Raw genomic sequence first — 27,455 nt, 5'->3', positions numbered from 1 at the left:
CGTGACAGTCTTACGATCTGTGCATCCATCGCAATATTATTTCAGCTGCTTCCTTCTTAGCTTGTTATGAGTGAAAATAGCATTTATTAATGTTGGAGTCTAGAATGATGATTTTTCAAAATGGGTTGAATTTTATGTGCTTTATGTTCAAATAGGAAAAAAAAATACTTTGCTTTGGAGAACCAATTTTAATGACAAGTAGTCCTGTAGTGTTCCTCATTCTGTCTTTAGTTTTTACTTCCGTGTTACATCCATCCCACAAACATCCATCGAGTTCCAGCATGATCTCAGGCAGCTGTTAATTTCCTGCATTTTCAAGTATTCAGATGTTGGTAATTGTGCCTAGAATGGAACAATCAGCATGAGCATATTTTGTCGGAAGTGCAGGTGTGAAAATTGCAGCTGTGACAGGATTCACAGGATGGTAGGGGTTGGAAGGGACCTCCGGAGATTGAGTCCAACACCCCCTGCCAGAGCAGGACCATAGATTCTAGTGCAGGTTGCACAGGAATGCGTCCAAACAGGTCTTGAAAGTCTCCAGAGAAGGAGACTCCACAGCCTCTCTGGGGAGCCTGTTCCACTGCTCTGTGACGCTCACAGTGAAGAAGCTCCTCTTCATGTTGAGTGCACTCCTGTGCTGTGCACCTTGTCCTATAACAGGGTGCAACTGAGCAGAGCCTGTCCCCTCCCTCTCTATACCCATCCCTCAGATATTTATAAATACTTGTTAGATCCCCTCTCAGTCTTCTCCTTTCCAGACTAAAAAGCCCCAGGTCTCTCGGCCTCTCCATGCAGGGCACTAGATGCTTTTTGTCTTTCACCTAGTTCTGAACAGCAGATGAACAGATCTCACTGAAGGTATCTCTTCTTTCCACCCTTCCATCCTAAATGCCATGTTTCACTGTAAGATACCATGCTGTGTGACCATTCTTTTCCTTTTCAAGTTGTGTATATCATCAGATGTATGAGACAACAATCACTAAGAGAGCAAGGAACATCTTTGTCTGTGTTGAAAAATGAAGCATCTCCTGGAATACCTGCCCACAGTTATTGCCCTTTCATGTGGGAGTGATGATGCCATATATACATCATTCTAATTTCTAGTCTTTTTCACCAGGGTGGTGAGAGCATCTTCAAAGGGAATGTGAGGTGATAGGAACGTCAGAAATAATGCTTTGTAAAGACTGACAAAGAAAACACATACATATGAAAGACTGTAATTTCAACTCTGACCTCAAACAATGTAATGAAGGTATATTCAATAGTGTTTGGAAGAAAAGACCTTGGGCGTCAACAAGACCATATTACTACAATGAGACAGTATTACTACATGCTACTCTGTTGATACAGCTGTTAAAACCAGACCTGAATTAAAAGGGGCAGAAAAGAAGCCAAGCATAAAGTAATGTGATTAAACATGCAATTTTGTAGCTATTCCATCCTGTACACATAGCCTATATACACTGTATGTGGTTCTGAAATGCAGTTTCTATCCTTCCAGATGCTTTTTGCTTACCTGCTATGAATACTGGAATGTGAAGCCAGGCTCAAATGGTTTTCTTGTTGATTATAAAAGTCCCAAGGCAGCCTGCTGTCAGACTTACTTATTTTTTCCCTTAGAATCTCATAATACTGTGACCCTTGTCATTATGGTCTTCTGATACAGAGAAATCTTTATGCTTTGGTGTATTTGTGACACTAAAAATCCCGCCTCACTTGATAGTTTGCTGAAGTGAAATGTGTGTTTCTTCTCTGCTTAGAAAGAGATGCTCTGTGCTGTGACCTGCTGTAGTTAATGTGTTGTGACCTCACTTCATGTGATACCAGTTCCTACTGATGACATGAAGTATGTCCTGAGGCCTTTAATTCTCCAAAGCAATAGCAAATGCCTACTGGTGTACTCCCTCTAAAATTAAATTTGTAAGGTTTAAATAAGTGTCAAAAAGAACAAGATTGCCTTGAAAATACAGTCATGATAAGTCTGGGTCCATCTTGGAAGACTGATGGTTGACTCTAATTTTTTTCATTTGATCAAAGCTTTGCTCTCCAGCAAGACCTGAGTAGGTTTGCAGGAGTATTATTTCTCAAATTTCCTTCCCAAGGCATTTTTACTGATGCAGGAGACATATGGGACAGAAATAACATGAGATGTTTGTTTTACTTACTGTTCTAAGCTTTCCAGATATGGGTTGTAATTCCTGAAAGGGTCTTTTTCTGCTATTACTTCAGGTATAGAATTGTGTAGGGATGTAGTGCTGCTCCTGGTTTAAACTGTTTGCTAAAGTCAGTTAAAGGTCTGCAGTTTGAAATTGTCACCATGGCTTGTGTCGGGCAGGGGAATTAACTGTAAGGTCAATTTCCAAAATTGATGGCAAAAGAAGGGGGCTTTCTTTACTGTTGGTGCAGAGGTCCTGCAGTTGCTGTGTTCCCCTGCAAGGTTCTGTAGAAGACTGCAGAGAATGAAGCCTGCCACAAAGTTAGATTTGCAACCAGCACCAGAACAAGAGGACATAGTCTCAAGCTGCACCAGGGGAGGTTTAGGCTGGATGTTAGGAAGAAGCTCTTCATAGAGAGAGTGATTGCTCATTGGAATGGGCTGCCTAGGGTGGTGTTGGAGTCACCATCACTGGAGGTGTTTAAGAGGAGACTGGATGGGGCACTTGGTGCTATGGTTTAGTTGATTGGATAGTGTTGGGTGATAGGTTGGAGTCAGTGATTTTTGGAGGTCTGTTCTATTCTGTAAAGGAATTTCAGCTGTGATTTCAAGAATGAATGCTTTACCCTTCAGAGCTTGTTAGGTTTACCCTTATACAACCAAATATTGAAGGCAGGTGTAGAGTTTGTTCATGATTCTCTTTTGGGTACCAAGTCTTTGCAATCGGAGTGGAGCCACAGAGGTACAGGCGGTTTAGTTACTAGCACAGCTCACTCACTGTGGACAAGATAAAGATAGCTTTCCACATTTAAATGGAGAAGGGATTGAAGTAATTTTCAGTTCCTTGCAACAGTTTGTGTGATGTTATTCTAGAATTCTAGAAACTTAAGAGAAGTACATCATCAGTATAGACTCCCTAACTTAAATGTCACTGCTAAGAGCTGTGCAATGCCGGCAAACCCCTTCATGCTCTCCTTAGTAATGTGGGTTGCCAGCACAGTTACATCACCTGGCCAGCTAAAATACCCAAAACAAGTAGGAAGTGTGTATGTGATGTCATATCTCATCTTAGAATAAAAACCCGTTCTCAAAAGGAGTCCTGTTGTGAAGTGCTGGTTAGTTCGAGGTAGCACAATGAAACAATCGAGCCATATCTTGAGAAGTAAGACTTTTATTCAACTAAGCAGTACTACCTTGTGAAATATTTTCTTATAGCTGTCTTTCAGGAATTACATCCAGAAACAGAGAAGCTGAAAATAGGTTATTGATACTGAAGTGTTCATCTGAATATTCAGCTACTTCAGTGATAATGCTTTCAATAGACTTTGGAAATAGATGTGAAAACTGTGTTTCAGGTTTAGTACAGGCTACACATTTTTAAGGTTTGCTTGGTTAATTTTGGATTGATAATGCAGGAGTGGTGAATGGTGTGTCCTTCACTGAATGACTGCTTCTGAGTGTCCAGGGCAGTAGGCTTGAGGGAAGCTACAGCCTCTCTTGGAACACTTTTCTTAAAAATGTGTGAGAGAAGATGTTAAACTTTAAGTCATGAACCCAAAAATTAAGAACTGAGCAGGTTGCAAGCACTTGAAAATAGTGAATTATTGTACAGAATATGAACCATCCCGAAAAAGAGACACTATGCTTTCCCTCCTCATAATCTTAAACCTGCATCTTTAAAGTTAAGTCTTTCAGAGCACAGCCTTCGTACAGTGTGACCTCGTTGGATGTATTTTGTTATAATAATGTCTAGCTAGCGTCATCCTGCAGCTTTAAATGGGGGAAGACTCACTTTTAAATGTCTAATATATAAGATTGAATGGCTGAGTGAAAGCCATTTTTACCCAGGGGGTTCTGTAAAGTACACCTTTCACTGCACTGCATAAACACAGCTTTTGTAGCTGGTGGGAGATTCTTGTAAAATACGATCTCTTCCAAGGAGAGGAAATGTGTCAATTGAATGAACTAAATCCATCAGAAGTGTTCATTAAAGGAACATTTTTGGAGGGCATTTTCAGATTCTGCATTTACCTGAACTGCTCTTCTATCCAGCTACCATAGAAAAAACAACAGTCTATAGATAGAGTTAAGCATTTGCAATTAAAAAGCATTTTACAGAACACTCAGTCAATGAGGTCTCTATGATATTTGTAACAAACAGATACTGCTTTTATGAAGAACAATTTCAGAATTGTGACCTTAAACATTAGTGTCACTGAAGTTACTAGAATTTGAGAATGGAATATGCTAGGCCTGATTCCCACACCCCACCCCACCCCCAACCCCAATTAAATATTGTTGAAACTCTGTGGCTTTGATCTCTGACCAAAGTTTTAACTACAGCCCTTGCAGCCATGTATTATCAGGAAGCTTTGTCTACTCCAGAGAATGTGTTTGGAAGGCAGAATGCCATTTTCTCTCCTCTGAACTACAAATGGAGCATTGCACAGCAATTGATACTGTCTAATTTAACATAACTATAATACTAGATTATTCTTTCAGCTGTTAGGGTTTCTTATGTTAAATAGAGGCAAAGTTTCTTAAAATCCTGCAGGCACATATGAGATGCCCAACAAATACATTGGATATGGTTCAGAACAGCCTGTTTCCTTTTGTGTAATACCAAACTGAATTAGGTAAACTGTGGCTAAGTACAACTGTTAAATAATTTCATATACTAGGAAGAAAGCTTTAGTTTCAGAGACTCTGGTGCCTAAAGCAAACGTTTTGTTGTTTTGGAAGTATCTTGGTTTTGATGCATTATGTTACATGGCTTTTGTAAAAGGCTGGAAAGGTGTTGTCTGATTAATTTCTTCAATTATATATTAATCCCAGTGGAAATCTGGTATCTAGAAGGCAGAAAAATATAATATTGGGCAGTATCAAAGGTTGTGTACATGTAGGGAAAGGAAAATGTGTATGTCCCAAGAACAATCCAAGTTGGAGTTGGCAGGAAGAATACCCTGTTTTACTATGTCAGCAGAAAGATGTGTTGGAGGAAAAAGTCTTAATATTCAGAGAGTTGATCCTTCTCTGAATTGGTGTGTGAACACTTGTTCAAACCTCATCGTTCCTAATTGGAGCAGAGGGTGTGTCTCGAAGTGCCAAGTCATAACCTTAATGTCAGGGCTTTTTGTTTTCTCATAGACGTTCAAAGTATCAATAAATACTGTTATTTAATTAAGGAATTTGAAGGTGGAAGTTGAATGTAAAAAAAAAATCCTGAGCAATTTGGTTGGCTGTGGTTCATCAGCAATTTCATGCAGTTATTTTTCTTTTCGTACATTAGGAACATTTTGTTTAAATATTCTGCAGCAGGTAGGACGTGCAGGTTTTAAGGCCTCCTCTACACCACTGAGAAATCTATTTTATGTTTAAATCATTCCTTTTGAAATAACTATTTATTGCAAAAATCTCTCTGCTGGCAAAGCTAGAATATCTTCAGTTTTGTACGTAGCTTCTTGGAGTAAATCTTAAACAACAGTAATGTGAAGTCAGATTTTCTTGAAAGTAAGACCAACGTTTTTAAATAAATTGTTAAATAACTAATCAATTTTCACATTAGAGCAAGACAGTGTCCTTTCACATATTTACAATTAAGGGCTGAGCTAACCTGAAGAAGCATAAGCTTTTCAAGTGGAAAAGCTTGCATCCTGTCATATATCTGGAATTTTTTTACCGGCTTTAACGACTGTTTGCATAAAGCATGTTGGACTTGAACAAAGATAAATATGCTTTGCGAGCACAAACATCTGCTTTTGTGAGTGTGTGTTTAAAAAAAACACTGTCACAGTAGAAAGGGTTTCTAAAAAAAAAAGGAGAAGGGATCACAACATGGGGGGGAAAAAGACAGGAAAACTGTAGACCTGCTTTTTGCAGGGGCAGATTGTGCAAAATAATGATTAAGAAGTAATGTTTTATTTTTCTGGAACTCGAGGTCTGAGAAGTTTACAGGTGGTCACTTGAGGACTGTTGGATTTTCCTCCTCAGTCTATAGGTCTGATCATCATTTGAACGGCTTTCAAGGAGTAGGAACCTCCTCGGTACTCGGCCCAAAATATTCCATCCTGATACTTGCTCCTGTAGTGGCCTCCTCTGTACCACACCCCGTTCAGGTTCGAGTGGGCACATGCGTTGTACCACCAGCCGCCTTTGTGAAAATGAGCACAGTTTCCTGTGGAACAGCGAGAAATGGGTGAACTTCAGCATTAAAGAGCAGAAATAGCAATTAGCACATTATTTCATAGGCTGGCTTATTCTTAGAGGGAGTTTGAACTGTTGTGGTCTTACTCATTGCTGCTTGAACCCAAGTGATAAATTCTGTTGTAACAGCAACAGAGGAGAGAGGGTTATTGACACGGTATTTAATGTGACAGTGGAAAGTTAAGGAGATTGACTCTTCTCAGATTGCCAGCAGTGCTTGGCCATGAGCTAACATTCAAGGAACTCAGATTATGTACTGTTTAGAAATACTTAACTAGAAGCAATGGGAGTTGATACAGTCCCGGGCAGCACACAGCGCCACAGCTCCACAAAGAGTTGCTTGTAACTTGTGTGCTTAGTGCTGCATGCTTCTTTTAGTTTGCAAGATTTGTCCAGCTTTATGGTTATTGACAGCTGAGAAAAAGCAGTTGTAATATTACACTCTGCAACCTTTCTTGTACTGCTAAGGCTTTAAGGGGAAAGCTGGAGGAAGAGCTTGGAAATAAGTGTCCTTTAAGGAGAAAAAAAGAGAGTGATCTGCCTGTTTCTACAGCATCAGTATATAAGTAAGCCTGTGCACAACTGCAGTTCCTTCTGTGCACTTCAGAGGCTATAATGTATGGGGATTATTCCACATGGTGAGGATGGCAGAGTGCTTAAGCAGGCTGCCCTTCTCTGGAGGCATTTAAAAGCTGCTTGGATGTGATCCTGTAGGATTTAATCTAGGTGATCCTGCCCTGTCAGGGCATTTGGGATAGATAATAATCAGAGGTCCCTTCCAACCCCTACAAATCCATGATTCTGTGGTTATTGTTATGTGGCCACAGCACTGCTTTGAGAGATGATCTGAACAGGTATTCTGACTGCAGAGTGATGTGCGAGTGGTAAGGATGTCACAGAGCTGAATATAAACCTTGTTCAAGTATGCCTGTAACTAGAATCTGAATTTCTGAATGGTGCAGGGGCTTGAAGGGGGCCCTGCCTACATGATTTTTGTCATTATTGATTTGAAGCACCTTTCAATAGAGTTGTTCTGTTAGAATTTGTATCCTTTTTTGGGGCTACATTATCTTTTGAGAGGTGATCTCACTAATGGAATCTGTGTTCGCTTCTCACATACATGCCAGTTTCCTTACCTGAATACATGTCCCTGTCCCTGTCCAGTGTGGTGAATTGCTTCCCGTTGTGCCAGATCATGGAATCGCCTGCGTTTCCTTGGTATGTCCCTAAGCGCAGCCGGTAGAATTCACTTTCAGGCTCCAGGCGGAAACTGCTGTATTCTGCATACACCTTCTTATTGCTCCAGTCCTCCAACTCAATCAACAGTCTGTAATTATCCTGATTGGTAAGCATGTAAATATTTTCCAGTCCCAGCCAGTACTCTCCATCAATGTTTCCAAATCCTTTCTGTATAGAAGAAGATCAGAAGGTGACATTAGCTTAGGTTTTCTCGTTGATCAAAACGTTCAACACCAATGGACCCAGGGTACCAAAAGCTTGTCAGCCTCTGAATGACTGCTTAACCCATGCATCCAAAGGCTTTATTTTGCTGCACTGGGCCATTTGCTCACCTGGACTGCTAGCTACACGAGGTACTAACAGAATCAGTGAAGGAAACAGAATGATCTATCTTCAAGTGATGTCTTCTTTTTAAGATAAAGGGAGAGAGACTAGGGAAACTGAACAATGTGCTTCTTGGCAAAACTGAGGGGATCTGTAAGAATGTATCAATAATGAAATTCAAAGGGCTATATTTCCAGGTTGAGAAAGGTATTTATGGATCAACAGTCTCATTGTTCAAGGTAAATAACTTTTTATTGCCTTTTTAATACAACTCGTGTTCTTTACTGTAAATTTAATCATGTTAACTCAATTGTGCTCCTTATTAGATACATTTGAACTGAAATATGAAGACAAATTTCCTTTTAAATCACATACTACCAGTACAATAGCTATGAAATGATATTTCTTATCTTCTGTCTCCTGTCTCTGAGTAAACCAATGTTGTTAGTGTTTGATGTTGCAGCTACAGTAGGTATGTCACCCATTGTAGCTAGCTGTTAGCTTCCTAGTTTTGTTCTAGGGTCTTTCTACCCTCCTTTTCATGATGTTGACTATGGAGGACCTACAACTGATTTTCTGCTTTGGGCCACTTTTAGGAGAAGTCTCTCTCAGGAGATAAACAGTCTATTTCAAGCTGCAATTTCACAAGTGGTTTAAGTTAATCTTGACATCATGCTGCTGCCAAAAATGGTAGTGATGCTTTTCTCCTGGCTTATGGCCATATTTGCAGTACTTCCCTTGCATCAACATTATAGCTGTGTGGCCACACAGAGACTAGGAAAGAAAGTAAAAATTTGGGTATGGGAGACATCTCTGCTGTTAGTGGGGCAGCATTAGTTTGAAGCCTGTCCCGGAGGTGCACCTTCTAGTACTTGAAGTTAGTCAATAGGAATACTTTCTTCAGCCACTGCAGTTCAATGAGAAGTCTCTTGAGAGTGAATTTGCCCAAGCTTGAGCCATTATTAGACACCATTTATACACACTTCTACATTTTCTTTGCATTACATTCAGAATGTTTAGGGTTGCTTTATAAGGCACTTCATAACTGCCTTACAACAGGAAAAACAAAATAAAACCCAACCACCTACTTTTCTGAGAGGTAAAGACTTTGAATAAGTGCTGCTAAGGAATAAGTAACATTTGAATCATTAAATGGAAAGAATGCAAAAAGTGAAAATACTTAGAGTAATTTTTTTGTCATTTCCTTTGTATATATGATCCTATTTTTGGATTACTGAGGGAGTTAAGTGGGGCTCAGTTCTCTCTTCAGGTACAATGTACATGGCAATCATAGATCCATTTAAAGTGAGCACAGCATCTTATATGTATGAAGTCAGCACATTATTATTATTTTAAAACCTTAACCAAATGGATTTTCAAATTTCCTGTCTGGCATGTAATTACTGCAGAGCAGCATGTGTTTGTCATCTTAGGCATTATGCCTGCTAGTGCATAAGAACACACAAGAATGTGTTTTACTTCACCAGCCCTACATCTTCAGATTTCCAAGCTAATCTTAAATGTAGAAATTAGTTCCTTTAGTTCATTATTAGGAATGTTTTTAAATTGAGACTCTGATTAACGTGCTTAAATGAATAATTCCTCTGGCTGTGATTGCGTAGTCATAAGGGAGACAATTAAGCTTTTCAAATACTTTTGTAGTTCTCAGTGTGTTAATAAAAATCATGTGTTTAATTATCTCTTTGCAATAAATTACTTCCCAGTCACTGTCTAGAGTAGCAAGTGTCTCTCCAGTTGTTGTTGCACATTATAAATCAAGGCTATTTCAGACAATGCATTAGTTAACACAAAGTTAAGAAATCATTGACTGAAATAGGGTATTGCCAATGAAATGTGTTTGCCTCTGAGGGATGACCACTCTTTTGAATTATTTTTGTAAAGCTGTCTGTCTAACTTAAGCATCTGTTTCCAACTCCTGTGTGCTTATCACTGAATACAACTGTTTGACATGAAGAACTGTGTTGGAAGCATTCCCACCGTCTCAGTTACAATAGATATCAGCACCGCTGTGATGAAACAAAGGAGCTGATCTTCTGCATTCTAGAATGTACCTTGTAACTGTCCCAGTTCCTGAAAAAGTTGACAGATCCATCTGTCCTCTTCTGAATAACTGCCCATCCTCCGGGGTCCAGGCTGTTCTCACACCATAGCTGCATTGGCTCATTGCTATTTTCAGGTTTGATCATATAAATCCCACTGTTGGAATGCCCAGCTTCCTTGGCTTGTTGGCAGTCCTTGAATGGACCTTTTTGAAAAGAAATAACTGTAAGCATTCAAGCATGGCTATGCAATGTACATTGTTCAGGAATGTTTTGTAGTGGTAATAGAAAGTCAGGAATTCAAGTAGGGTAAAACTTCCTTGGAAAACAGTATAAACAGTGACTGTCATCATACATACATCCTATATGTATTCTGTAAACAGACTTTGTTTTGCTAAACAGATACTGGCTTTGGTTACCAACATCTGTGGTTTTTTTTAACTTTAGTCTACCATGTCAAAGGTTTGCACTCAGACTCTTGAAATTCAGGCAGATCATAGTTTTTAATTTACTGGTTTCTCCTGCACCACTTTTACAAAGGGTAGACATCAATCTACTTCATTGTCGAAGTACACCCATCTGAAACTGGTGGAAGTGTAAATACAAGATACCCAAACAATCTCCCCACTGAGAGATTGTTCGTGTACCTGAATACAGGAGAGCTGCTGTAAGAAATCTTTACTTCCAAAATCTACAGACATGGGATTTGGTGAAAGAGTAGTCTTCTACAGCATAACTTTTTTTCCCCTTTACAGTACTGGGATCAGCCTGTTAACTATGGATAGGAATTGTGTTGAGTTTCATGTGGCATCCTGGTGTTATATACACAGATGGATACTGATGAAGAAAATAAACAGTGGAGAAGGACTTTTGAGCAGCTAAAAGGGCTCACATAGCTTGCAGGGCTATGATTCTGCACAAATGCTGTTGACTGTGCTGTATTAAAGCTCTATTTTAGACCATGTGAATAGTGGTTTTACAGAAGAGCGTATGGTTGTTCCACAAGGAGCATGGAGCTTACAAATCTCTGAAAACTTTGCCTGGTTTGCCTTTTAATTTTGGGGAATGTTTTTATTTTTCTGCTTAGAAAAGGATTTACATTCATGTATCATTACTTCAGTTGATTGAGAGGGACTGGTTATTTACTGCAGAAAAGCAGGATATGTTCTGGTGGCTGCTTAGTGGTGGATGCCCTAAATATATTTGAAAATTCATACTTGATAAATCTCTGAAAAAGGAATTACCTACAGCTCTTTTCTCATTTTAGAAGGCTCATTTTCTCAAATCTGCTTAAAAGTTCAGAGCAAACTCATTAGTCACAGAAGAACCTGATGTGCAAAGACACATAAAAGACAGTTGTTGAGGTTATTCTTAATCAAAAGTAGAGGTTGAATGAAAGTGACCTTCACTGCAGATTAAGGTTGTGTGACAAAAGCAAATTGAAAGTCATGCTTTTATTAGGTTTCTGAAGTAGTAGTTGCCAGTTGGATAAGTGTGTAATTTGAAAGTAATCCATAAGCATTTTATATTAATTAGATCACAAAAACCTTGGGTATCTAATGAAGGTGACTACTTGGAGCTTCTGGCTGTGGCAGTGCTAGTAAGAATGCTGCAGACGTTGAGCCATCATTGTCAGTACTGCTGCTTACTGTACTGTGAGTATTTGACAATGGCTTTGTCATTCTTGCAGTGCATGCAGTAGTAGCTTAGGAAATAAATACTGTAACTTTGATACATGAGTGCCTTTTCTCTTGTTCACAATTAACTTGGATCATTTCTGAGATTCAGCTGGTGTTAAGGTCACAGGATGCAGCTTGACTGGTTTTGGTGCTCAGATATGTCTGTGTGTTAATGTTGTAGCAGAAGTAACAAGCTTCAGCTCCTAGTGTAAGGGAATCCAACAAATCCTTTAAATTTTGGTGTATAGCTGAGAATCTTTTTTGAGAAGTTCTTTGGTTTATGTAATTATTTTAAATTCACTGAGCCATTTCTGGTTCAGTGGAAATGCTGAGACTGGTGAAAGCGTAAGATTGTCCCCAGTGCTGCTGAGTGGAGGATCTGGCTAATGAAAGAAGAGTAGTTATTGTTTAAAATCTTATCTATGTAAGGGGTAAGTATCTCATATTTATCTGTCTGTGTGAACTTCAGCTGCTGGCAGCTCTAAGTTGGAAATACTCTGAGAAGATGATTTGTTACATATTTCACTTCTGAAATGGTGGGTTAAATGTTTGATTAGTGCTGGTCATAGTCTGTTGTAAATTAGACAGATTAGAGAAGGCAAGTGATGAAATGTTAAGTTGGAAGCTTAATAAAATGACTGAATCCTATTTTAAGATGTCAAATATTGTCTTGAGTGGATGATAACAGAAGCTGTGCTTATGTAAGCTTCTTATAGAGGATTTTGGGGGCAATACTAGAGGAAAATTCCCAATTTAAATGTGGCATGTATTAAAAACATTAAATTACATTGCTAGCTGAGATGTATTGACAGCAGAGTATACTGCTTATGTAATTTTCAAGTACTCTGTCTCCATAAACAGCTACTTTTTGCGACATAATGGCAGTAAAATGTGTGGGCACTATTATTCTAAGGATTAAGGTAATTGTGAAAACTATAGTTCACAGGAACATTATTCTTCCTCCCATTTTTAGAGTAATGTTAACGCAGATGAACCAAAGTACTACTCAGAAAATACAATCTCATCCTCGTTTTCCCCATGTATTTTGAATTTTACTCTCCACTCACAATGCAGACTGACCCTTCTGTAAACTTGGGCAAGTATTTGTTAGGTACTGCTTCATCAGACATGGAAGGAGAAAACTCCTCCTTGTTTGTCCAGTCATTAATTCTATCATAGGCAATTTTTTGACAGGCCTGTTTCTAAAAAGGGCTGTTTGGTTTCCATTGGTCTTTTTTGACACCTTTATACGCTGCAAACAGTCATTGTCTGTGAAGTGGAAAGTTCATTTTTCTTTGCCATTACCAGTTTTGGTTCTGTGCACTGTTAAATATACAGAACTCAGAGATAATAACTGGGCATCGCTTTGCAGTTCAGAAGTTCTGGGTTTGATGATTGATGGTTTATCAGCTGAAGCAATTCTCAACCCTCCCTTTTCCCAAGGCACAGCAAGAAATGCTGAGACTGCAAAACAAAGAATCTAGTATTTCAAAAAGGAAATTGAATAATGTTAAAATCGATTTCTTGAGATTTCTTTGTGTTCTGTTGCAAATGTGGATTCAAACTCTGAACTTAAAGCTGTGAGGAGGTTAGTGGAAAAAAAACGTGGTAGATAATTTAGAGGCAAGTAATGCTGTTGCTTTGTTTTGTATGTCCAGCAGGCCTACACTGAGGGAGAAAAAGATTAATTTCTAACAAAACTGTGAAGGAAGGTTTTTCTGGGAAACAGGAAGATGTTCTTTAAAAAAAAAAAAGACACTTATTGTCTGTCCAGATATTAATGTAATGCTTTTATATTAGCTGTTTCCTTTGTACCATGATGTGTGATTTAAATTCTCTTGACATCTGGTATTTTACTTGGGACTTGCCTGAGTTTTCTGCAGACCCTGAATAAAAATAGTTGTTCTTTACATCAGCAGCTAGTTGTATGCAGTGCTGTGGAGCAGTAACAAGTAAATGTTTGTCTTCATCTTAGAAACCAAGTTGAACTTCCAGCTGTGACTAAAGTCAATTTGAAACAACAACAACAACAAAAAACCAAACTACCACCCCACAACCCAAACACAAAAATCCCCCAACTAAACCCTTTTGCTATGCAAGCTGTGAGAAGCCTAAGAGCAAGTGCTTTGAATGGATGCCTGAGGAAATGCTTGCGTTTCTAAAGTCTTTTTTTTTTTTCTTTTAAATCACAATTCTGTCAAAATTGTTACAGTGAGAATCATGATAGAATTCAGAGCAGCTCAGGGGAAATTAATACTCTTGTCACTAGTTTTCTTTCTAGTGATAAATGAATTTGTCTCATGGTCTGAAGAATGTAATACGTGAAAATGTGATACAATCCCCTGAATGTATTTTCATAGTATCTGTGGTATTAGTTTAACTGGCCATCTGCTGACACCAAACTCCTGGGAAAGTAGCTACTCATTTTAAATGTTCAAAGCTGAGTGCATCTAATTGGATCCAGCCATGATTCAATTATCCCTTCAAACTTAGCTCTTGAATATTTCAACCAGAGAATTACTGCATGGCCATGTTGGTGGGTTTAGATGTTCATTTTAAAGCAGCTCAGAATGGGAGTAGTAAAATTCTAGCAGGATTAACTTCTGGCAAATGTGTAAGTATAAAGGACAGCTACTTAAAATTACATCATTTGTTTAAGATAAATTAGATTTTGTTATTCACTGTTGCTGGCAACATGTAGCTGTAGGCATCTTCAAAGAAGCAGCTAAATACTAATATACTAATATTGAATTTTCATTTTTATAACTTAAACTCAACTGGAGGCAGAAACCCAAATAGTTGGTGACTCAAAGGCATGAATTCTTCAAATTGAATTTCTGAGTATCAACTGGTTCAACAAACTGATCTTAAGCAGCTATAGTTTAAGAATTAGACTCTTTGGCAAAATAAAGCTTTCTGGGGGCAGGAGAAGAAAAAAATCAGACTCAGGAGCAAGTTCTGTTCTGGATACTTGAAATTCTTCATTAATTTTCTATAGCCAAGCCAGTTTCCCTCTGAAATAGAGAGATCTCAAGTTAGGTAAATAGTGATAGGTAACTCACCCTCATTAATTAAAGCCAGTGGTGGTACTCTGAAAGGACTCTTTGTAGGAGAAGTAGCTGGGTCAGGTGGTGGCCTAACATCTCTGTCTCTAGGGTAACCTGGGTCTCGCTGTATCTCGTTACCTCCCAGAAGAACAGGAGTGTATGGTTGGCTGTTAGGAATGTGCTGTGGCACGACTTGAACAAGAGGTGGAGACCCGTGGGTGTCCTGTCGCGAGAAGATTCTTAAGCACTGCTCTTCCAGCAGCGAGATAGTCACAGACTGATTATTTACAAGATCAGTTAGCGCTGCGTATTTTACTTCAAGCTCCTTGTATTTTGTTGCCATCTTCAACATTTCTGTTGTAACATTTAGGACTTTGTTTTCCAGCTGGGACAGCTCAAGTGAGTTATCACGCTTTCGGATTATCTCATGCAAGAGCTGCATATAGAGCTGGGTGACCCGAGAGTTCATGTTTCGGCTTTCTTTCCTCAGTAATTTTACTTCATTCACAATGTTTCCGTCCACATCCACTACCAATTGCAAAATGTCAATCTCCCGCTTCTGCTTGGACAGCACATCCTTCAAGTTCTCTATGTCCATTCTTGTGACTTCATCTTTTCTGTTACCAGTACCTGGCCCATTAGTATTCACGCAGATTGGCCCTGTGATTTTTTGTTCTGGGACCAGGAATGTGTAACCACATTTCTTCCCTTCCTCTCCATCTGCTGAACGAGGCTGCCTCCGCTGGGATGTTTTGCTAGGTGTCGATTGCTCTGTACAGCGCCCGATAGACAACAGCAGAAACAGTAGTACGCCCCAAGTCCATGTAAATATCTTCATTTTAAGGCAAGTGTGAGGACTGTCAAAAGAAACTAACAAAAAGATAAAGGTGAAAATCATTAAATCAGGGCCATAACTAAGGCTCCTGTGTTGCTTAAACTGCCTAAAGTGATGGTTTGCCACACTTACACATTTAGCATCCCTGGAGGGGTTTAAAAGCCATGCAGATGTGGTGGTGAGGGACATGGTTTAGTGAGCTGGAGGTGTTGGATTAATGATTGTACTCAATAATAAAGATCTTCTCCAATCAAAATGATTCTGTGATTCTACATAGTCAAGGCTTTGGAATCTGTTTCTGAGAGTTGGATTCCATTAGGTTAGTTTCAAAGAATAGCTTTCTACTTTGAGCAGCAAACCCTGAAACATAGGTACTGGATTTAGGACAGAAGTTGTTGCAGTGGATAGGTTGTCAGAAACAGTATTCTGCTGAGATGATGTATTACACTTTCATTGTAAATTTGCTTAGATATGTGCTCACTGCAATTAATTGCACAAGATTACAGAGCATCCAGAGTACTCAGAACATTTTCATGGAAGGGAAGTAGGGAGACAGAGTGATAGTATGTTCAAAACTATGTATATATGTTTTGGAATTTGTATTATATAAGGCTTTTTTTTTAGCTTTATATAGGTGTATAATTTGTCCTGTGCTGTGACAGTTTAGTCTGTGCCTAAACAACATATACTATGTCACATACCTGTTCATATACACATTTCAGCTATAGATATACACAGGGACTTGAAAAATAGACACATGTCTAATACTGGGTTTGGACATCAGTGTTAGGTAGTAGATGAACATACAATAGTTGTCTTAAACATTGAAAGTTACATATTGAGGTAACTTTAAGTTCATAAGGAAGGCCTAAGACACTGTGCTCTGCATGTCTGACCCTACATAGTTGCCTTTTGAGGTACTTAATATTGTGACACTGTATTTGAGAAGGTTTTTATCCAAATAACTCTCATCATCTGTATCAGCTGTTATCACTATAAATAACATATTGAAGTGTTTCAGTCACCTTTTAAATAAAATAATTGTTTTCCTTTTAACTTTGTGTAAAGAAGTAAAGTACAGTGATAAAGAGTCAAGAATTTCTGTGAGAGACTTAGTGTTTCATAGTCGTATCAGTCAGGGTTGGAAGGGACCACAAGGATCATCTAGTTCCAATCCCTCTGCCATGGGCAGGGACACTTTTTTTTTTTTTAATATTTGAGATGATAAAGGTAGCACTGAAGTCAGGGTAAAAAACCCTCTATTTTTCATGTTTTGTTTGCACTGCCAAGCAGATCACTCTTCATATCTCAGCTGCTGATCTGACTTTCCCTTCCAGACTGCTATGAGCAGTTGTACAAGGCCTTGTACAGTGGCCTGTGTATAGTGATTAAGAGAAAGTAAAACCAGAGAGAGGAAGTTAATTTTCATAGTCCTCCTGCCAAGTTCAAGTGCTTTTGGCAATCTTGAAGCAGTCACCCTGAAGGAGAAGCAGGCCTCTGCAGCTTGCTTCATATTCGCATTTACAGATGATAAGGTGACTGGTGTGTCAGGTCACCTCTCCCAGTTCTGTCACTGCCTTTATTATTACAAATGAAGTCTGCTCAACCTCAAAGTAAGCGTAGTAAGTCTTTATTTTTTTTGGCTTCCCTGAGAGCAGTGGTTGCAAAGTTGAAACCATGCTGTCCATGCAGTCAGGGATTTTATCTAGGAATCTTGATCAAATGTTCTGTTCTTGCCTAAACCCCCGTTGTTTGGCTGAGAGTTGTACTGCTAACCTTGCTTTGTGAAGGGGAAGAGAAGACTTGCTTTTAACACTCACTGCAAATAATTTCTTACCCTACATAAATGGAGGGAAGAGTAAAAGTTGGAGGAAGTTGGTATTTTAAAACTGATTTTGGCATGATTTACTGTATCTTTACTGAGTTTTGGTGTTTAGTGGTAAATATTTTTTTTGACAATCAGAACTTGGTTAAAAGCTTTGTTAATATTTCTTTGCTGAGAAAGATATAGAAGGAAAAGTATCATTTTCCTCCAGAGCTAATTGTGTATTTTTCTTCAGTAATTTCAGACACTTAAAACATGAATCGCTTGAACAGTGCTCGAGAGTTGGAAGTTCATTAGGTTAAATTTTCACATGAATCGTGGTGAACACATGGGAAACAGCTCTCTGTGTGGGGTTTTTTTTAACATGACAAGGATGAGCCGAATAACTGTCTGAAGTTTGAAACCTCTTCACATCTCCTAAATGATTTTTCAATGCTTTTACATTCAGTGTTTGCAGGTGCAGCAGGGAAAGTGACTTAATGTATGGGGAAGCTATAGTACAAGCCCAGCATTTTACTATTTTCACAGTATATAATAGCCACTTCATAGTCCATAAAGGTGAATAGCACTTTAGTTCTTGCTAGTTTTTAAAGACCCTATACAGTTACTTAAATAATGAATGGCTTGGGGGTTTTCCCCACAGCAGCACAATTTTCCCCTGATAACATTAAAACTGATAGGAATCTTTCAAACCTAAACCTATTGCACTGCAGCCTACTGACCAAATATTTTGCTGCACTCTTTCTGCATTTTTTTAATGTTGTGTGTGTTCATCCTGAATTTTACACTTGTGTGTTTAAGTTGTCTCTGTATATGTGCTGGCAGACTATAAAATTGAATTAAATGGTCTAATGTAGCATAACCAGGTGCAACAACTGCCTAAGATTATATGCTACAACATCTTGTATTGAACCAAGACATTCAGATAATCAGGGATGAGAATCTGCCTGCTAGGGAACTTTTTATATGCTTCCATGGAAATTTTGATGTTGAAAAACTAAACATTTTACTATGTTGCTTGGCAAGTTTGAACTGCTTAATGCCTAGCTTGTTCTACAAGAATAGGTTCTGAGCAAGATATTTACCTGGAGTCTTAATCAGCTTAGAAGGAAATGAAAATACTGTTTCAGAAATTTCCTGATGTTCTGGGCAAGCAGCTTAAAAAAATACAAACTGTTTATCCACAATATCACAGATTGATAGCCTAATATGTAAGACCTAAAAATGACAAATATTGGAGTTGGGAAGTAGGTTTTGGATTTTCTGGTTTTTAATCAGACACATTATGTCACAGATTCTCAGGTTTAGGTAGTGTCATAATTGCTGTCAGAGAAGGTGGTTGAGGCTCAGGGAACATTTAAGACCCACAGTCTAAAACCTTTCCTACTAGTCTACAATTGCTTGTAGTGAGTGAGACTGCAAAATACCTACCCTAGAAAATAAGCAAGAGACATTGTGATTATAGATATTATAGCTTTGAAATAAGTTATTTAACCCTTTATGACCTGCCATATGTTTAAAATCAGAATAGACTGTCATTTCAGTTTGTTCTGTCACCCAGTATTGGGTCTCAGATTTCTATAGAAGTTGCATTACGTATGTTCTGGCATGCTGAGGTTTTATTGCTTCTGCAGGAGAAAATGTGGAACCATTCCTAACAACACAGACTTCATCATCATCCTGTCAGAAATATTCTAAGCTGCACATAAGGCTTCAAAACCATTTTACATTTAATGCCATTCCTTTTCTTCTAGTTTCTTTATTTTACTCTGTTGATTCCCATGCAAACTCATTTCCCAAACTGATCTTTCTTACTTTGAAAAGTGTTTAAAGGAACAAAATTCCAATTTCAAAGAGCAAAATAACCCAGTAACTACTATGTTTAACTTACACTGAGAAAACTACTCTAGCATGGGCTGTGTTACCCCTTAAGATACTGTATCACTTAGTATCAGTCAGGGTTGGAAGGGACCACAAGGATCATCTAGTTCCAACCCCCCTGCCATGGGCAGGGATACCTCACATTAGATCAGGCTGGCCAGAGCCTCAACACTCATCGCATACAACAATGAGTTACAGGGATGAGGAAATGTGGAAGCTAGTATATGTCTGGCATTATGAAACTTTCTACACAACAAACTATTTGTTCTTTGTCATACTGCTGTGACTCTCGCGTTCAGCAGGATGTAGAATTTGGAGCCCCACAACACAAATTAGAATCTGTTCATTCAAAGCTGATGAAGGTTGCCTCTGCCCAGGCTGCGTAGGTTGTTATGACTGAATGGAATGGAAGTGTTAGGGGAAATGTGAATATAGGATTCCCTTTGTATGGAAAGTGCAGTATCAGCACATAATTTTATTCAGAATATTTATTTTTAAAAAGTGATAAATAGTAATGGTGCCCTCTCCTATAAATCTCCATCTATAAACATGTCAAACAAGCACAGGAATCAGTTTTGAGTAAATCAATGATAATACTGAGAGTAAAGCTGTTTGGAACATTATACCAGCTAATAGGAAAGCAATATTATTGATATTATATGTACTTCATTTTCTGCTAAGTTTTGTCTAAGCAGCTAAAATCACTAAGCCCATCTATACACAGAATAAGGGGAGAGTTTTGTGGACTTGGGGCTTTTTGTTTGTTGTGTTGGTGGGGTTTGTTGTTGTTGCTTGGCTTTTGTGTGGTTTTGGTGTTTGGTTGGTTCAAGCTGGGTCCAAAACATTGGAAACAATGCTTGAGGTAGGGGAAAACACTCTTTATTAGAGGGGAAATGTTCCCTTGGTTTTTTGATACATCTCTGTACTTCAGTAAGTTACTTTCCCCAATATAAACAAGTGCTTTTCCGGCAAGTCAGTCTGCCTCTGCTGAAATAACAGGAGTTTTTTTTCAATTGTATTGACTGGGATCCAGGAATAATAAGTTCTTGGGTTTTGTTAGTCAGATACATGATGAATTGAGTCCCAGAACACTGCTTCTCTGAGATTAACAGGAATCTAATTCCTTTTAAGAAAGGCAATCTAAAAAGCTTTCAAAGTAATTATTGAAAATGTGGTACTTGAAAAAAGGGTGAATTCTATGCAGAAGAATCTTGTCATACTGGATAGTCTGAAAACCCATCCCAATAATGTCACACTTTCAGATTTTATGGTGAAGTGTTTTGTCGTGGTGTTTGTTTTTGGGGGGGGGTTTGGTTGGGTTTGCTATGATGGTTTCTTTAAATTTATTTTTTTTTTTCACCATTTGAACAGGCAGGTACAATGGAGTGATGCATTTTGCCTTTGGAAAAGTGTTATTAAGAGGCTTCAGAAATCCCTGATACTGAGGACATTAAGCATCTACTGATGTTTGCTGTAGGAAAAGTTACTTCATTCATTGGTGTATTAATTTTAAGGACTGGACTTGTAGGGTATGTTATGAAAAAACAAACTAAGCCCAGTAGAACAATACATGGCTTTATCAGATCTTAATTAGTTACTGGCATAAGTTTAAAGGTTCCAAATTTCCATTCTTCAAAGTAAGTGCCAGTAAAACCTGTAAATGGCATATTTTCTATCATAATTCAGGTCATTCATGTCACAACAGCATAACATTAGTATTCTGTTATTTGTTTTAAAATAAGCATTTCCAAAATCAGCAAAGGAGGGGGAGTTAAAGCCTTGCACATAGCCAGTGTATTGCTTTTAGAATTATTGACTCAGCTGGTTTCATTTGTGAAAGATTTAGGAATTGTTCTAAGCAGCGTAAAGCAAAACCTTGGCTAATCATGAATGAATGGGGACTGGTGTCTAAAGCACATGATTCAGGCTTCAGATGTTTTTGTTGTTGATGTTGTTTAGATTGTTCTCTCTAATATGGAAAGAAGCACAAAGGGATAGTAAGAAAAAGAGCTAAGGAACTTGGAAAGGATCCATCTTTCTTGTTTGTCCAAGACTGCTTCAGACCCTTAACTACTAAATCTTAATTAAGTTTGCATTCTGTAACACTTTGTCTCTTCTTTTAGCATCACCCTCTTTGTTCTCTCTGAATGTGTCAGACATTTCTGAGAGTTTATTGCAAATACGTAACTTTGATTCTCTTCCATTGTTCTGCATAATTTACTGTATTTTAATTTCCAAGTCACCATGAAATAAGGTAAAAAGTGAAAAATCAAATATTAGCAACCCTGTTTTGCTTTTTATCTTTACTTTTTTCCCTTCTGTTTGAAAACAGCTTTCTTGTTTTAATCATTGACTTGGAACTGCATCCTTCTCCCTCCCTCCCCCCAAAAGAACTGTAACAAAACCCTCTATTTTCCACTTAATATAATGTTTCCTTGTATGCTGCATTACATGTTTATGAAGTGAATCTTTCTTTAGAAACCAACTGCTCTTCAACTGAGGTACAATTAACTTCCCCATCATTCCACAAATTGTTAAAGGAAGGGATTAGTGCCTGTGGCAGCAATTTTCAGCTGCATAATTATTTGTGCAACAAACTGGATTATATTCTGAATCGATGTGTGACTTGAGTTTCTTGGTTGGTTGCACAACTCTACCAACAACTACTGCATCTCAGAAGCACCATAAATAAGACTGTAGTTCAAACAATGTACAATGATTGCTACTTACAGATGTGCATTGATTTCCATGGGACTTCTTACAGTGGTTTTATTGAGGTATCCATTTTCTAGTTCTAGTAATGCTAGGTCTATGCTCTGGTGTTGGGTGAAATCCAGCTTTGCTGAAATCGATAGGATTTTTGGCTTTTGCTTTCTAGTAGGATCAGAATTGCACATGAATAAGTTCACAATGCCCAGATTACTTACTTTGCAAAGAGTCTGGTAGAACTAATTTTCTGTAACTGTAAATAACAAAAACCTACAGATGATTTACAGCTGAACAGCTGAAGCTTCTTCATCCTTACAACTGGAATGAGTTAGTCTCTGCTCTTATGCAGAATCCGTTTTAATTCTTTCCAAGTTTCCAAAGTCTACCAAATGCCACAAAAGTGAGCTTTGTATTTTACTTGTCAAACTTTACTCAAGCCGAAAGAGAGAGTTGTTCCTTCACAATTATATGGTGAGGGAGATGTATGTAGATTTTACAAGTAGCTCAAAATTAAACTTGCAAGTAAATGTAGCTTTTAAACTTACCAAGAAATAAATCTTCCAGCTGTTTTGCTTCTGTGGTAGATGGAAAATCCAGAGGCCAAGTTGCTTTTTCTTCCTATATTACCCGATGCTGTTTGCTAATCTGCAGCTGGAGCTGAAAACTGCTTTTGTCTTTCTCTGTTACATCCAAGCTGTGTTGAGAAATTTGGTTTCTCCATACGATAACCAAGCTAACTAATCATTAACAAAAAAAAAAAGAGAGGTAAAAATAGTAATGTTCCAGTATGTGTAATTCCAGAAGAGAGAAAGAAATGTTTTTTGAAACTGCAGTGTTTTACTCTCACATGCAGAAGTGCACTAACCAGCTACAGCTGACCCAGATTCCATATACATCACTTTTGGACAGTTTTTTTTAAACAAACACACACTGGACTTAGACGTTCAGCCCACCTATGATGTCACCACGAACACACTGAGAGCAGAATAAACTCCTCCTTCGGATTTCCTATCCATACCCTCCAGAAAAGGAGGGGGTAGGGAGGCTGAGAAGTTAGGAACAAGGAAAGATTGTTTGCCAGTAGAAGGGAGGGTACCATATGGCAACAGACTGTGCAAGAGTTCAGCAGGCAATTACAAATCAAACATTTTTACTACGCTGCCTAAAGATGCCTTTCAAGTTATTACAGTACTGGGCTTCATTTAGAAGAAAGATTCTTTCAGGCTGATAAAACTCCATTTGTGTTGCTGGGAATAAAAGGGGCAGCCTGGCTGGATACAACAGGAAAAATGAACCATTTATAGTCTAGAAGAATGTTCAACAGAATGTCGCATTCAATTCTTGACATTCACTTAATAAGAAACAGTTCCAGTTGTTAACCATATGAAGTCGCCAATACATGTGGAAAATGTTAAAACTCTGTGTGTGACAGTTTTGGGTAGGTATCAGAATATTTGCTAACATCTGACTGGTGTTAGAAGTAGCAAAAGCCACCAAGATTATGCTCTGTGAGGAACAGTGGTTTTAGTTCTGTCAATAGTCAGCATTTAAGTGCAATCAGTTTGCTTTCATTGATCTCTGGCTTCTACTCAAAGGATGTGCCAATTGCATTCAAAAGAATTACCCTGGTAGGCTTTCAAAATTATTTTAGACCACAGAAATACATTAAGTAAGAGAACAATTCTCTAGACAAAGAGTTCTTGATTTAGCTAAACTAAAAGTGATCAGTGTTTAATTGATCAGGTTATTCAGAAAGACAATCCTACAAATACACTGATTTATAAAATCCTGTGTAGCATTGCAGGTGCTTTTTTGTAGTGTATCCCCCTAATTATAATTAGCAAGCACGATGTACTTCTTTCTGTGCGTGACTGAGCAGGCTTGGGATTTTTAAGGCCCATTTGGACATTGCTTGGAAAAGTTAGGATTGGGACAACGTCTGCTGTCTAGATAGCAGAGCAATAGAATGTGACTGACGCTCTGGTTATCCTTTCTGTTGTTTAAATACTGATCCTAGCAGAATAACAAAATGGAGACATTTAGTAGTATATCAGGTCATGTGTAATACTTTTTATAATTCACTTTTTTATATGTCACCTTTCAACCACAAGTATTTTAATTTGTTTCTGCGTGTGTGCGCACACACGCGTGTACGTGTTGATGTTGGAGCAGTGCCCAGAGTTTCCCCAACTCGCATTTGAGGACCGTACTGGTTAGGTGCTGGACAAACACAACTGCTGTTCTTGTGAGGTTGTATTAATAGTCTTACACCTGTAAAGCCAAACTTGTTGTTATGGTTGCACAAGGCTGAAAGGTGAAGCAAATCATAATTCTAGAAATTTCCCTGTTACTGAAATGATTTTCTTGAACTATGAAGTTTGTGGGGTTTGGTAGGGGTTTTTGATGTTGGTTGGTTGGTTTTGGTGGGTTGGTTTGGTTTTTTGATTGGTTAGTTGGGTATTGTGTGTTGGGTGTTGGGTTTTGGGTTTTTTTGCTTGGTTTGGGTTTTTGTTTGTTTTTTTTTTTTCTAAAGTTGACTATCTTGTGGAAGGTGCAGGGGATGGAGAGCAATTCATTTTAAGAGGAGGGCTGGTCAGGATATGTTTCGTGACACAAAAAGGATTAGTCTTTGGGTGAAGTGAAAGAAAGTGAGTTGCATCTAGCATTAAAATAAGTGGGGTTTTGATAGCGTTCGTAGGTAAGGAGGATGATTTTCCTGTCTACATGATCACAAGATTGAAAGAATAGTAAGCTTACCATGTGGGTGGAGAAGAAAGCCAGTAGAAGATTTGGAAGAGACTTTCCTGTATGGCTGTTGGATCTTTGGAGTTGTGATTAGTATTCATACAGGATTCATACCACGTTTAAGTCTGAGTACACTTAATTAACGTCCCATATTTCTGCAAGTTTGAGTTTCTGTTCATCTTGAAGAGATACAGATAATATGATTTTTTCCTTCTGTTATTTTTTTTAAATTGGATTAATGAAGTAGTAGACTTCCCAAAATCATTGCTAGTTTTGATCATAGTGTGTTTAATATTCTTCACATTTGTCAAGGGAATTGGTGATTTGGCAGAAGATTAGGTTCATGAGTAGTTGTGCATGTCCTGGTAATTACTTTCAGATTTAGAAATAACAACACTGCTAAAGACAAAGTCAGCTAGTACATGCCTGATGTGATGCAGGAAGGGATCCCCTCTGTGATTTGCTGTGCAGAGAGTGAAATCTTGCGCATGAAAACCTAGCTGTACTTGTGCCCTCAGCATCTGGAAATAGAGCTGAGATAAGACTGACAAAAGTAAAGATGAAGTGATTAGGGAGGGTGCAGATTGAATCCCACATAAGGGGGGGCATGCTGATGTACTTTGCTGTAAGTCTAAGTATTATTACTGTTTTAGTCTGAGGTCTGAAAGCTCTCAGAGGTCTTGTCAAAATGATTTCTCAGGTACATCCAAAATACTGTTCTGAGGCAATACTGCTATCAACCTGCATGCGCTTTAGTCAATGACAGCAAAAATGTTTCAATATATTGTTTGTGAGGTGGTGTTTCTGCTAAATGTGAGTCACTGAATAAAGAAACCTTTTGTTTTGTTCAGGTATTTATCTGTCAGACTTAACGTATATTGACTCTGCCTACCCATCAACGGGGAGCATTCTGGAAAGTGAGCAAAGAACAAATTTAATGAACAATATCCTTCGAATTATCTCAGATTTACAGCAGTCATGTGAATATGGTAAGTCTGTTAACATTGCAGGATTAAAGAAAACTACCTTAAAAGCTTTAGTGTTTGTTTTCTGGAATGCAACATAAGTAAGGCCCAACCCATTTGAATGGCACTGGTGCTCTTCCTCACCCTCTTTAAGATAAAATCTAAGTAGGGTAGACAGGGTAGAATTGCCCTTTTCTTACATCACACACATTATTGCAGTACGTATTTTCTGATGAGAAGTGTGGAGTATGTTGTACTCAAGAGTAGCTTTACTAGTATGTTATAAACTTGTATCCCCATGTCTCATAATGTTATGACTTTGAACTCTAAAAATAGCAGGATTAATTTGGAGCAGTGCTTTTACTGTCTGTTGGACATTTATATTTCCATTCATAGATCAGATAACGTATATTTTCTTCAAAGGTGGTCTCCCTCACAAGCCTCTTCAAGTTGTAGTAAAGTTGTAAGTCTGGGTTTATGATGGTGGAATATGAATTAGCACAAGATTGTGGCTTCTCTGTAAACTCAACATAAGGAGACTGTGGTCTCTGAAGGAGTCCTCGGAACCCTCCAGGTTCCAAGTCTGGGCCTTCACTTTGGCCAAGGGCACACTTCTGCTTTTCCCTCGTGTGTACTGTGATAAGCTGAGCAGTTCTTGGGGGGTCCATACCTGGCTTTAAGGATGCAGGGAACGTCAGCCCAACATATGAGAATTGCTGTGAAGCGGAAACGTTTCCACATCAGCAGGGACTACAGTTTGTACCTCCATCTCACATAAAAAGGCAAGAGATCTGATTGTGTTTAAATAGTTTCTGGAAAGTAAATGCTACAATGATAATGGATATCATCTGTTCTCCAGATATTCCTTTGTTGCCTCATGTCCAAAAATACCTGAACTCAGTTCAGTACATAGAAGAACTACAAAAGTTTGTAGAAGATGACAATTACAAGTAAGTATGTAACATTTGAACTGATTGTAACTCCTTACAAAAATAACTTGTAGAACACAAAGCCTGTCACTTTTAAGATTGCTCTTCTATCAGGGGACTGTGTGTCTCAGATGCCCCATTTACAAGCTGTGAGGTTACAGCACAATTCCGTGCTCAAGACCATTTTCAGTGTGGTGGATGGCACATCTCTTTCCTTCCTTGTGTCTGACTGCATCAAGCCCTAGATTTTAGGCCTGGTCTGTAGATTTGATCTGCAGGTCTCTAAGTATTCACTTACTGATGACTCCATTCTTCTGGCTCACATGTATATTCAGTTAGTAAGATGGAAGTCATAATTGGAGGTGATTTATGTCATCTTTCATCAGAACAAAGTCCTCTATGCATCCAGTCCCACGTTCTTATTTAAGTCTGACTTAAAGTTTGCAATTCCATATATATTTCACTTTCATTTTATCTCTTTGACTTTGTTCTGTAGTTTAGGTAAAATGTATACATTTGATTTTTGAGAGGCAAGATGTTGTCCATCTGTTTCCTCCACCTATTCCTCCCAGCATGCCACCCAAAACAGAGATTTCTACTTCCTTAATTAAAATATTATTCCTGTATTAAGTGATTTGGCATCCAGCAAAAGTGGGGGATGGAAATCTCTGGCAAGAGACAGGAACAAGCCCTGAGGATAGGAAAAAACCTAAAGCAAATCTGTTGCATATGAAGAAAGTTTTTGTACATTGGCTGATCTGCTTGAGGAGGTTCCCCACCCATTCCCATCCTGGCTGCCTGGGAAGGTTGTCACCTCGGTTGTGTTGAATTGGTTGCTTGTGTAGCTACCTTGGAATGG

At 38.4% G+C, this 27,455-nt stretch overlaps 2 protein-coding genes across 6 annotated transcripts in view; one reads left to right on the top strand and one right to left on the bottom strand.

The window, feature by feature from the left end:
• The window catches only part of RALGPS2 (Ral GEF with PH domain and SH3 binding motif 2), a 116,435-nt gene that overhangs the window by 54,478 nt on the left and 34,502 nt on the right, over positions 1-27,455 (top strand). For all 5 annotated transcript variants that reach the window (XM_054165538.1, XM_054165536.1, XM_054165539.1 and 2 more), the window contains 2 exons: positions 25,554-25,691; positions 26,527-26,617. In XM_054165538.1, the coding sequence (XP_054021513.1) occupies positions 25,554-25,691; positions 26,527-26,617 (229 nt within the window). The remainder of the gene's footprint in view (positions 1-25,553; positions 25,692-26,526; positions 26,618-27,455) is intronic.
• On the bottom strand, positions 6,005-22,823 carry ANGPTL1 (angiopoietin like 1). The gene is made up of 5 exons (XM_009901906.2): positions 22,503-22,823; positions 14,723-15,577; positions 9,994-10,187; positions 7,495-7,765; positions 6,005-6,329 (listed from the first exon to the last, which is right to left on the bottom strand). The coding sequence occupies exons 2-5, from the start codon at positions 15,543-15,545 to the stop codon at positions 6,142-6,144; spliced, it is 1,476 nt and encodes a 491-aa protein (XP_009900208.1). The 5' UTR covers positions 15,546-15,577; positions 22,503-22,823; the 3' UTR covers positions 6,005-6,141.

This window comes from Dryobates pubescens, chromosome 11 (genome assembly GCF_014839835.1).
Source record: "Dryobates pubescens isolate bDryPub1 chromosome 11, bDryPub1.pri, whole genome shotgun sequence".
Taxonomy (NCBI): Eukaryota; Metazoa; Chordata; class Aves; order Piciformes; family Picidae; genus Dryobates; species Dryobates pubescens.
The sequence above is the reverse complement of the archived record's forward strand: the minus strand, read 5'-3'. Positions and strand labels throughout refer to the sequence as shown.

Excerpts from the sequence above, each read along its gene's own strand:
- ANGPTL1 (XM_009901906.2), bottom strand. The coding sequence starts at position 15,545 with ATGAAGATATTTACATGGACTTGGGGCGTACTACTGTTTCTGCTGTTG. Across the intron at positions 10,188-14,722 it reads ACTGGCTTTAATTAATGAGG|GTCCATTCAAGGACTGCCAA; the intron begins GTGAGTTACCTA and ends CTTTTCAAAAAG. Across the intron at positions 6,330-7,494 it reads GGACAGGGACATGTATTCAG|GAAACTGTGCTCATTTTCAC; the intron begins GTAAGGAAACTG and ends GCTGTTCCACAG.